The sequence below is a fragment of the Lytechinus variegatus genome, chromosome 3, assembly GCF_018143015.1.
Source record: "Lytechinus variegatus isolate NC3 chromosome 3, Lvar_3.0, whole genome shotgun sequence".
NCBI classification, from domain to species: Eukaryota; Metazoa; Echinodermata; class Echinoidea; order Temnopleuroida; family Toxopneustidae; genus Lytechinus; species Lytechinus variegatus.
Window position 1 is genome coordinate 10576904 of NC_054742.1, and position 12610 is coordinate 10589513.

Genomic DNA, 12610 nt, shown 5'->3' on the forward strand with positions numbered 1-12610 from the left:
TAGATCTGAAATAAACATAAATTTGGTTTATCAAATTAAGTCGGCTAAACCAAGTGACTCTGAACAAAAATACACTTAAAAATCGCAATTTTTGTGAAAAATTATTCCACGTCCTGATAATGTATATTCACCAAAATGATAATTATTATTATAATTATTATTTGGCGTCACCTGTGCCTGCGCAGCAAAAACTGTGGTGTTAACCGGTGTACATATAGAGGACCACACCATTTATTTTACACCCTTGTTAAATTGGTGGTGTTAGTTTTACACCTATGGTTGTTACATTTACACTCTTTGGTTTTATGTTCAATTTCTAGGGTGTTATTTTAACACCTCAGGGTGTGGTCCTTTATTAACACCAATTGGTGTCAATTTTAACACAACAATTTTTACAGTGTGGGAGGCGAAAAGCGAACTGAATCACTATGACCTGCAGGTCTCTCCTCCATATATAACTGATGGGGAATGCAGGTGGACCACTACACCGGGGTTTCCCCCTACTTCAGTAGGTTTTTCCCCTACTTCTCTCGCCCCACCTACTTCAGAAGGTTTCCCCCTACTTCATTTGTACATGGTATAATATGCATGACTGCAACGAATTATCTAGATGTCCATGGATCCATATTCCTACATCAATTGCAGTAAACTTTATTGCACGTGAAAATTGACAAAAAGTATATTTATCAAACAATTTTTAGGTCAATTAAGTTGAAATTATATTTTGCTATACATTTTACTGCAATTATAATAATAATAATAATAATAATAGAGGTATATTTACCCAGGGTAGCCACTTCAGTTCCGAAAACTGTTCTCCCAGCGGGCCCTGCTGTTATTATTACCCGGCTAAGCTAGGCTACCTATTCAGGTGCACACAGCTTTTTGAGGAATAACTTCCTGCCGGTACCCATTTACCTCACCTGGGTCGAGTGCAGCACACTGTGGATGCATTCCTTGCTGAAGGAAATTACGCCATGGCTGGGATTTGAACCCACGACCCTCTGTTTCAAAGTCCGAAGACTAATCCACTGGGCCACAACATGCAATTCATGCATTGATATCTGGATTCATGAAACACAAATAATATTAATAATAATGATAATAATAATAATGATGATGATGATGATGATGAATTGGCTTTTATATTACGTGCAGTAAGTATATAGGCCTATCCTTCGATCCGCAGAAAATGGTATCAGATTATTTGGGACAACATGTTCTTTTCAAGATATCTTTCTGTACTCATGACAAGGTTTGGTAATTTTGAGGCCTATTCTTTCTGAATAACTCGGTATAATTATATTTTTCATATTCTTGGAAATATAAGACATTCTGGTGTATTCGATTCCCTTTGCTCTCCTTCAACCAAACTCAAATCAGCCAGCATCGTCATGTTTCGTTTCATAGCAAGGCTCCCGTCTAGATCGGGTAGATTTAATACTCCTCTCTCCATAGCCTCTAGTGACTCTCGTCTAGGAACAAATAAGAAACAGCTTAAAATCAACAAACTAATATTTATAGATACATTATTCATTAAAACAATTGGGATTTTTCCACATTAGTTACGAGGTATCATATTAATCGCTATCCCATCCCATCCTCCTATACAATATACATTTGGGACCACGTGACAGATCCCTTTGACCAATCATTTTCAATGATCACGCTGAATAAAAGAACCGGTTGTGCAGCCCCCCCCCCCCTTCTCTCTCTCTCTCTCTCCCTCTCCAGTTTGTATTCCTTTCCGTTTTCCTTTTTCTTATTCTTCAATTTGTCCCATTTGTAGGCCTATCACTATCGATCCGCTTTTTTCCTGCTTTATTCTCGATTACGTGAGGATATTATTAATATTGTTTTAACTGTTGAAAGACGAAGCCTGTACATTCTACCTTGCAGGAATAAGAAGTCGTTTGGCACGTTCAAGGCGTGGATTGTAGGAGCTCATTCTGTCAATGTGAACTTTAACCTCACTTTTTAATGAATAGTAGTAACGACCTCGTTGCGAAACCACCTGAAATAAAACAAGAACGAATGATGATGATCACATACCTTACATATTATTTTGAATCCTTAGAGTAATACACATGTATGATGTTGTTATTTTTCTTTTCATTTATCAAATCAGCAAGTTTTAGAGGCAAATGCGAGAAATTATAGCAGTTCTGTTCCACTATGCATTCATTGTTTGAAGTCCCTTGTGGCGCCGTTAACTCGTACATATCGTATTTGAATCCGCTGCACCACAGGCCTTCCTCCCTGCATACACTATCTGCATTGTGTTTCGTATTTTCAAAATTATGCTTGAATAAATGAACAGAATCTTACAAATCATTCAATAAATTAGATATTGATAATACGCTGCGTTAGCTTTCTGAATGCATTAAACATATAAGAACAGCAATGTGATGTAGGCAAGTAAGTAATGTTTATCGATCTTTGCAAGCTGACTGACATCGGTTTGATAGCATGATGCAACTTACAGAATACTTTACAGCCAATTTTTTTATTTCTCTTTGTATGGTATAACTTGTATGGTATGGTATATTGAGGGGCCCACATTGTACAAGCATTGCTTTTTAGTGGGTCCCTCCATTTCCATCTTAATTTAATTTCTATTGAAAAATAGTATACTTTAATATTTGAAACCTCCAATGTGTTGCCCAAATTGTGTGTTTTTTTCTATTATTTTTGTTTCTTTGCAACGGATACAAATACTTATGTTTATATTTGGTATACAATTGTTTTTGTTTGATGGAAGTGAAATAAATAAAATTGAATTTAAATTGAAAAATTTAACTTAATGATTGATGAGAAAAATCTTACTTTGAGCATATCTCTTTGTTGACTTTCATCCATACAGTTGAGATGCCTGAAGCTAACTGCATGTGATTTCATGGCTAGTTTATTAGCTTTTAAATCAATCAGATCATGACGAAGTTGATCCTTGATTCGATCAACTCGAAATTCAGCCAGTCGAGATGCCTTCTCAATCTGGTATCACCAAAAAAAAATGGAAGAAATAATTGAAATATGTATCAGTCAGTAGGCATATCTTCTCCATATTACGAAACGATTTTCCGCTTTGATTCTTTGTGTATTATAACACTGATAAAGAGTTCGTTTGATTTTCGTTTTATGTATATCGATGATTCAACCGATTCGTGTTAGCCTATAATTAAATCAGGAGAAACATATAAAACAATAATAAGAAGATCAATTAAAATCAACTGCTCCCCTTAAACGAAAGCCTTCACACAGAGAGCAATATGGTACCCCTCCCCCCCCCCATCATAAACACCGATCGACAATCGTGCTTACAACAAAAATAGCAGTAACTATAAAGAAACTTTAAAGTGCAAAATCTTGATAAACACAAATCATATCAAGTAAAACGAGACGGTTCAAGGAAAAAAATGTTCATAAAACAAAACATTACTTGTGATACTCGATTTCTTTAGTGCCGATTTTGCATGGTTATTTTTTTAACGTTTTTATTTAAGTATAACCATCTCATACACATATCACAAACAAGTTTGATAACAATATAAAATAACAGTGTACAGTATGGATAAGTTACATTTTGATAAAAAAAATACATACAAAACCAACAAAAGGAAAGGAAAGAAACATAGAAAAGCAATACAGGTCTGTTCGTCTACATTACCCAAAATCTAATAGATTCCATTTTTTAACAAATCTATACAGTGTCCATATAAGCAATACATTTTTCTGTTTGGTACACTTGTTTTAATTTACTGATAAACAAGTCAAAACAAGGAAGGATATTAATATATCTACACAGATATAAAGTTTTCTTTGCTACAATAAGGCAATGATTTAATAACACATCTTGCTTGTTTTTAATTCCGAATAAAATCTCTTCATCCTTTACTTGGATAGTTTCCTTTTTAAATTTAGTATGCCACCATCTTAGAAATTCATTCCAAAAATCTCGAGCATGCGAACATTCTACCAGTAGGTGTTCAATTGTTTCCTGTTCTTGTTTACAAAAAGAACACATCTCATTGTCTACAACTTTCATTTTCTTTAACTTTGCATTTACTAGTAGGCATCTTGTATTTATTTTATATTGAAATATTCTTGTTCTTGTATCTGGGATAACTTTAAAAGGCAATTCATAAATAAAACTAAAATCTTCTTTACTTATATCATACCTTGATCTCCAATATATTTCAGAAGTAGGAGTTTGGTATTTATTTTCTTTTAATTAATATCATTTTTATGATCTTAGTTGACAATTTTGATATAAACATTTTTTTATTACCAAAAACTAAAATCACATAGAGCTATTTTCACAATCGTTAATTAAATTCGCACCAACGCAAGTATGAAATGTTCCATGTTAACATAAACGATATCAACGAATCTTTGACATCTTTAACTTTTTTGCATGGTTATTGAAAATTTAAATAAAGAGAAAATGAAATCGCAAGAAAACGGCAATTGTATGATTGAATAGTCAATTTTGAAGTATATATTTACCTGTCGTAGTAGTAACTGAAGCTTTGTCTTTGCGTTGGAGTTGGATTGCCCCGTCTTTGGATATGCTGCACTCTCTGTCATTTTACATTGTTGAAAGATGATATACAAAATTTGAAAAAATCTCCTAGGTAATGAATTGATGCTTTTTCGTTATCAAAACTACATCATGAATCTAAACCTCAATATCACAATAGTTTAGGTCACATCCAGTCGGTTCAAGCGAAGCTCCGTATTATACGGGCCGTATTTAATTCTTCTTATCTAGACCAAGGAGATATCACTCTCCTTGTCTAGACCAAATTAGTTTCAGCTTATAATGTATGCTTTTGGCAGAATGTAGTCCGTCCACTAGCTGTTTGACTAAAACTGTTCAGTAATTTCAAGTTCGTATTCGATTCTCTATTAACTGCTGCAGAAGAGATTATCCATCCGTTTGATTTCCATTGGGAATCATTGGCTGACGGAAGGTGATGACGATAATTGTGATGAATCGGGTCGGATATTGATTTCTTTAAATGAAGGAATAAAGATTTAAAGATTGCTTTCATGAGTTCCCAACGGGTTCACACCTGCACGGTGAATAGCTTGATAAACGAAAGAAAATATTAAGTCAATGTCGATGAGCTTTATAGACTCAGAATGATGATATTGCCACGAATACCTACGCTCAATGTACATACACACGTAAATGTATTGGAAATGTTTTATAGAATCGCTGAAGTATCAGAATGAGCTATAGCTGAAAAAATGTCGTGCTTTCCGATGAATTTTCAGAAATCAGGATCTGAAAAATAAATGAACGTCACGATAATGATGCAGAATACCAAAATTCCGTACCTTTTCATAACGGAGACAGGGTGATGCCCCCCTCCTCGGATAATGACTACATATTCTTGAGATCCTTCTTTCACTAAATCGAACATGTCACTAAATATTTAGCAAATCGACGTGCTCATTGATGCATCCACTTTGTTTCTTAATTATTGTACTCTATGTCTTGCTCAAAACAGCTTGGTGTTTACCCCCGGAGCGAGACATATTTGCAGAAAGAGAGGCATCAAACACTCGACGTACAATTAGCTGGTTACCGCTAAAGGCGTGAAGTATTGTTTAGGTCGTCAACCCATTGAATGTAACCAAAATGGTCAAGAGTTCGAGGTGTGGTGTGAGTAATTTGTTCTGCACAGAGTAACGATAACTGTAGTAAATTCAAAAGAAATCGGAAACCAATACCTTAAAAAAGTTATAATTTGAAAAGCAGAATAAGTAGGTATATATAGGCTAAACGTATTCATTTGTAAATGATGCTGACTTGTTAGCTTGGAAATAAAGCATCCTTTGATATCATGGCATGAAAATGCTTCTTCCTCCTCCTCCGATCTTCTTTAGTTCTTCTTCTTCTCCCTTTCTCCTTCTCCTCCTCATTCTTTTTTTTTCTTCTTCTTCTTCCTCTTCTCCTTCTTCTTCTTATTCTTCTTCTTCTTCCTTTTCTTCTTCTTCCTCCTTTTTTTCTTGTTCTTCTTAATTCTGCCTGGGTTTCGTCATACTAGGGTCACCAAAATAGGACGATAAGGAAAAAATGCTAAACCTTGTTTTCTATAATTATGCTTACATCGCGTAAACTTTCGATCATTTGAAACATTAATTGTTCAATTTTTTTTCTTCATCTTCTTCTCATGCACAAACAACCCAGCCTCCATCATTCCCAAACTCTTTCCAAAGACCTTGAAAAGGTATTTGTCTATACACATTGCAAAGGAAGAAATGAACTGTGAACAAACATAATGGTATTGGTCATGTTGGGGTGCTTTTCTCTTCTTGCCTGCCCCCTCCCCTTGCCCACACCAGCTAGGCCCCCAACCCGTATAGGCGAACATAAGAAGAAGGAAGAGGCAAAGAAGAAGGAGAAGAAGAAGAGGAAGAAGAAAAAAATGGAGAAAGGTAAGTAAGAAAAATAATGAAGGGTCGAAAGCTTCAACCCATCCCATAAAAAAGGGGGACAAATGGCACAAATTAAAAGAAAAAGAGTACAGAAACATAAAAAAGCACAAAACATCCACGATATAGTTTCCCAAACTGACATTTCTCGATTTTCTCTTTCTTTTTAAGCAGGTTAGCTAAGAAAGAATAAAATAAACACAATAGGAAATAAGTCCCGAAAGCAAGGATAATTCAAATACATGTACTAAAAGATTAATGTTTTGATGGCGAAAGAGCACTGGTGCCACAGCGCACTTGCGAGGGAAAAAGGGAAAGAAACGGGGGAAGGCGAGGAAAAAAAAGAATAAAAGAAGTGAAAAAAGTGAAGAAGAAAGAAATTGGAAGAATATGGATAGGGAGAAAATATAAAACAGAAGGGGGATGGGGGAGAAGCCCGGAAAGAAGGAAAAAATGGAAGAGAGATAGAGGAAAACTGAAGAGAAAGGGGTATCGAAAAAGTGAAAAGGAGATAAAGAAAAATTGGGGACATTATATACAATGGGAGGAAAACAGAAGAAAAGAAGAGGGGAATCAGACGAAAATAACTAGAATTCGATCTTCTCCAACAGCAGCGGATATTCGGATTATGTTCTCCATGTTATGAAGATACGCTGTAGATAAGAAGGGATAGCTCATGAGTTACCAATTAGGAGTATAATTTTCCGCAAATATTATCATGGTTGTGAATATAGAAGAGAAAGCACTGAAGCACAGAGGCGTCGATTATGGGGGGGGGGAGCGATCGCCCCACCAATGAAAATATTGGGGGGGGCAAACATATTGTTTTGCCCCCCAATAATTCCGCATGTGCTAAAAATAAAATAAGATTGTAATGTTACACAGAAATCAGCAAGCGAGATTGAGATACACAACTCGTTCTTCGTCTAAAATCGTGCTCAAAATGTCCACATTTCAGATTGGAATAGCAAAAAATTTCAGCTCGCGCTTCGCGCTCGCATCATTTCTGTAACAAAACCCATACTTTCCATGATTAAAAAAGTGAATATGGTCCCGTTTTCAGTTCTAAACCTCAAGAGAACTCCCACTTCGATTTGCAATAATCTTTTGTTGGATATATATATCTTGTTCTTTATTAAAAACGTCCATTAAACTCAATATTTTTTCAGATCGAAATATCAAAATTTTCAGCTCGCGCTTCGCGCTCGCATTAATCTGTTGGTGAGATATGTATATATATATAAAATATATATATATATTTATATACACACACACACACACACACACATATATATATATACATATATTATATATATGTGTGTGTGAGAGTTTGTTTGTTTTGTCTGATCGAGCGCCTTTGGAAAATTTATTCATGATTTTGCCCCCCCCCCCAATCTGCAAAATGGATCGACGCCCCTGCTGAAGCAATTATTAAAATACAACACCCACCCCTTCTGATAGCCAAAATTTACATATGGAATTGTCATATAGTGTTATAGCTTTTCCTGTCACGGTCACGTCAATTGGAAGTTTCACATAAAGCACTTGCTATAAATTTTGATCTTCGCCTATCAGAATATTGTGGCAGTGGCTTGTAATAATGCTGTACAGAATGTGTATTATAATGCTTAATTAAAATATATTAAATTAATCAACCAATCAACAGTATTCCGAAGATCACAGGAGCAACAATTAAATTATGAAAATATAGGACACGAATCCAGCGGGAAAAAATAAGGAATTACTTTCAAATTTTGAATTAAGAAAATTCACCTCCTAAACAAAAGATTAACATATATATATATATATATATATATTGTCATGTTTAATTAAAGCCAGTTCAATATCATCATGAATATTTTGCTTAAAATTTAATGAGAAATATCATTAGCATAACCTCAGAGTAAAGTGAATTTAGTCCTATTGAAATTTGCCCATTATGGCTTAAGATAGTATAGCGCCACCTATAAGTGGAAATATTGTATTAGTTTACTTACATAATAAACATCTCGACCAAAAAAGTCATTAGTTTGATGTATTTTACATGCTCTTGTATCTTATATTGGCTAGTTTTAGACGCTTCTGATAAAATTATTGTCATAAGAATCATCTGAAAATGACACAGCGCTTTCTCTATTGTAAAAAAAAATGAAATGGGAGTCCTATTGGGGGTCTTCTTTAAAAAAATGGTCAACGGTCAATCGCAGGGTCAAACGTATTTAGGGTATTTTTCCCCCGAGCTTTTTCCCTGGGGTCATATTATGGCTACAACTTGTTTAGGGGCCAAAATGTGTAAATAAATCCCGTGAAAAACTTGTTTAGGAGGTGTTTGGGAATAATTTGACCAAGCGTGTGTACAGCAATACATTTGACTGCCCCATCCCCCGGGTGACAGCATTGCATTTATGTCGATTTTCAGCAGGGATTTTTTTTTTTTACATCAAGCACTTTGTTTCCATAGTCTGTTGTAGAAATTTCAGAGACCATGTAAGCTACATGATCCTTTTCCCATACAGATATGAGGCGGTGAACTATGAGTCGTCTATATCAAGGCAAAATAACATCGCCATATCAATCTTAAAGAGTTATTATGGCTCAGTGGATAAGCTTCCAGACTTTGAACCACAAGGTATATGGGGTTCGAATCCCACCGCAGCAGTCACGTCCTTTGGCAAGGCATTTTTCTACGTTTGCCACTCTTCATCCAGGTGCAGTAAATGGGGACCTGCATGGTATGAAGTAATCCCTTAAATGATCGAACCGATCAGGGTTGTCATGCTAAAGCATAATCTGATAAAAGTAATAGTATGTGGCGCTTAGAAACATAGTAGGCTATTAAGTGTTATTTAAATTATGTATATTATGATTATGATGATGATTATTATTATGAAAACACTGGACAAATTTAGATGGTAGCCCCCTCCCCCCCAAAAAAAAAAAATAAGTAAATAAATAAAATATTTATTGGTAATTACTCACTTTTGGGCAATGTTTACGAGAGGCTAAAAGTTTACATACAATAATGCAATTCAATAAAATTTGTTCGCTTGCCAAACATTGTGAAATTGACTATATCTTCAGAAATATAAATACTATCATGACGAATTTGGTATCAAATGAAAGAGTGCATTAGACTCTTCCAGATGATTACAATGCCATTCGGATTTGAGTATAGTTCAGGTGAAATTTTCTTTGAAGAAAAAAAGTAATATTTGTGGCATATGGATTATATTGTTTGTTATATTTTCAAACATTGTTTCATGGAAATATATAACTGTCAAATCAGTGATTTATATAACATTTTCTATAATCACCACTGAACAAAAAAGTGCCCTAAATTTATTATTCAACGAGCCCTATTACTTGCTGAATTAAATGTTAACAATATCCCTGATGCGGAACGTAAAGTGGAGAATCTCACACTTAAGACACAAAGTGCTCTAATCAGATATTTCAAAAGGACTCATAGATTTCAAATTGGCTGCCCGGATGGCAACCATCTTAACAGGGTGTAGTCAAGAGTAAAGAGAACTAAACTTTAGCAAATTATTACTTTCGTGACCAGAATACCTTGCTGAGCAAAGTGTTTATAATTATTCATATTTTTCGGGGGTAATTCTTTATGATGTTTTCACCGAATTAATCTATGTGTGCACCTTTATTGTCACTTTCACTTTATCACATGGCCCTTAAATGTCAGTATTTACTCTACTATAAATGTTTTCGCTTTAAAAAAAATAATAATGTTGATATGGTTCCGATCAATTTGACATAAATTTGCACCTGCGGAATTTAAATCAAGTTCTACGAGGTATTGGAAAGAGCGCCCCCTGCTTACGTTTGAGAGACATAGGGAATACAATTTTTTTGTACTCCTGAGACGCCCTCGAAATGCACCTCGAGCGGGCTTGTCAGGATAACGTACTAAAACAGGGCAGGAGAGGTGGTCTTGCACAATTTCCTGGGAACTTTTTTTCCTTTCTTTCTTTTACTTTTCAAACTGACATAATTTGAACAAAGATATTATCATATTTTGAAAAAAAGAAAAGCATATTTATAAGGCAATAATAGTCAAAACTGACTAGTTTGCCTATTCAAAATAACAACAACAACAACAATGTAATCTGAAATGTTTGTGTTGAGACGGTGCCGAGCACAAATTTTATATGTTTTGTCAAGTTTGTGTTGTTAATTTGTCTAAGATATGAATAATTTTGGAAAAAATGACGCCCAAATATTGTTCAACTCCTAATGAAAAAGCAATGTGACAGGGCATGGAATACTCATTTGTTTTATATAAAATTCGTCATGATAGTACAAATATTTGATAAGATACAGTAAATTTCAAGAGGCTGCCAAGTGTCAACTTTTCTTTGAATTTCCTGGGTGTATGTAAATTTCTATGCAGTGCGTATCAAAAAAAAGTTTACACTTTGAAAAAGCCCTGGGAATTAAAAATATACAACATGTGGGTAATTTTTTCACATATAATCTTGGGTTTGGGTCTCATCTATCCAATGAAAGTAAAAGTTTTGTCAGAATGTTACACTTGAGTGAGCACTGTCCATTTTTGTAAAGCTCGCAGAAATCAGTTTGCGCAGAATGCTCGTTTTCACGCTGTGTTAAGTGGAAGCAGTGAAATCAAACTTACCCTGCGAAACATTTCTCATACATTTCCCTTGCACTTTTAGTCAGTTGAAATAAGATGGATACATTCAAGCATTTTGTAACGATTTTGCCACCCAAATTGAAATTTCAACACTTAGTAAGCACAACCTTTACCCTTTTGTGCCAGCTGGATCTGAGTACATCACTGAATATGAACAAAAGTTTATATCAGACATCTCCAGCATTATTTCACTAAATTTTTACCATTGAAAGTGGGTTTACATTTCATTTTTCATTTAATACTTGTTTCTCCACACTTTTCCCAAGCTTGGCAGCGATTAACAAAATGAAAATCAAGCTTAAGCCATTCCATGTAAATTACAGCTCGGTGTAAAGCAAATATCGTCACGAAGGCCTCGGTATGTGGGGGAGAGGGGTGGGGTGAAATGCTCTCTTTAAAGCGTTTTGGGCAAGGAAATAAGTCAAAAAGGTAAAAGATATCTTCAAATCAATTCTAATAGCTGAATTGTACATGTTCTTCATGATTAAGGTCTACTTTTATTCGCATAACTATTTCAAAGTTCTGCGCAAATCATTTTTCACTAACTTTTCAAAAGTAAGTGGTGCTCACTCAAGTGGAAATATTTTTCGACATTTATATCGTCATTTGATTAAATGGATCTGTACCAAAGTTAAAATGTGGAAAAATCTTCAGGATATTACAAATGTTTAATTTTATAGGATTTTTTCAAAGTGTAAACTTTTTTTTGATACGCAATGTATAAAACATGGGTCATTCTAATGGACTTTTTGAAATCAATTTTGTATTTTTCTCCTTTCCTATTTTTCTGGGGAGCGTTTCATCAATATTTTCATCCGACAAGTTGTCAGATCTGACATCTTTCCTTAATTCTGATTGGCTGAGAGGCACTGTTCCTATGGTAACTGTCGGATAAACTGGTACTTGTCGGATGAAATGTCCGACAAGTCCCTTCATGAAACACCCCCCTGTTTTCTGACACTGTGGGGGCACCGATGTTTCCCACCCCAAAATCCAGTTGAGCACCGGTGGACGTAATCTGTGCCCGTCGACCCCCTGTCCCTCACTGACTAAACACCAAACTGCTGACAAACGACTATTGGAGCAATCAGATTTATAAAGGTCACTGTATGATTTTTCTCAGTTCAATAGCAGGGTTATTATTGATCATTTAGTAACCTTTAATATTTACTTCATTGCCTCCTTTTAAATATCCCTCTCGATCCCCTATGCAGTTAGGCCTGTCTTTACTTATTCATGATTTTCGACCTAGCTCAGAGGTAATCTAGCATTCAAACGAAGCTAAACGAGGGGTATGATGATTGGGGAGAAATCCCCAACCCCAGTATATTGCTCACCATTTCATGTTTTTAAGGAGCCCAACTTCCGAGTTCGCAAAAGGGCAGATTGCATTAAAAGGTCTTTGCGAGGATCGTCTTTCCTATTGCTCATTACTTATGGTGCGCTGTATGATGGAATTCTGAAAATATATTATAAGCTATTGAAATTACTTCGTTC

General features: G+C 35.1%; 1 protein-coding gene across 2 annotated transcripts; it reads right to left on the reverse strand.

Moving 5' to 3' along the window:
* Positions 1-429: 429 nt before the first annotated feature.
* LOC121410195 lies at positions 430-5444 on the reverse strand. 2 transcript variants are annotated; one of them, XR_005969287.1, is made up of 5 exons: positions 4507-5444; positions 2827-2994; positions 1893-2014; positions 1044-1475; positions 430-739 (listed from the first exon to the last, which is right to left on the reverse strand). XR_005969287.1 is itself a non-coding variant. In XM_041602109.1 (4 exons), exons 1-4 carry the CDS (start codon positions 4585-4587, stop codon positions 1310-1312), a joined length of 537 nt encoding a protein of 178 aa, XP_041458043.1. In that variant the 5' UTR covers positions 4588-5444; the 3' UTR covers positions 973-1309. The 2 variants fall into 2 exon arrangements, 1 of the variants encoding a protein (XP_041458043.1); XM_041602109.1 differs by lacking the exon at positions 430-739 and having other exon boundaries at positions 973-1475.
* Between the last annotated feature and the right edge of the window lie 7166 nt (positions 5445-12610).

What these genes read in the sequence shown, in the direction of transcription:
- LOC121410195 (XM_041602109.1), bottom strand. Translation starts at nt 4,587, where the DNA reads ATGACAGAGAGTGCAGCATATCCAAAGACGGGGCAATCCAACTCCAAC. An exon ending in TTCAGTTACTACTACGACAG is followed by an intron (nt 2,995 to 4,506) that starts GTAAATATATAC and finishes TGGTGATACCAG; the next exon opens with ATTGAGAAGGCATCTCGACT. An exon ending in CGACTTCTTATTCCTGCAAG is followed by an intron (nt 1,476 to 1,892) that starts GTAGAATGTACA and finishes ATTTGTTCCTAG; the next exon opens with ACGAGAGTCACTAGAGGCTA.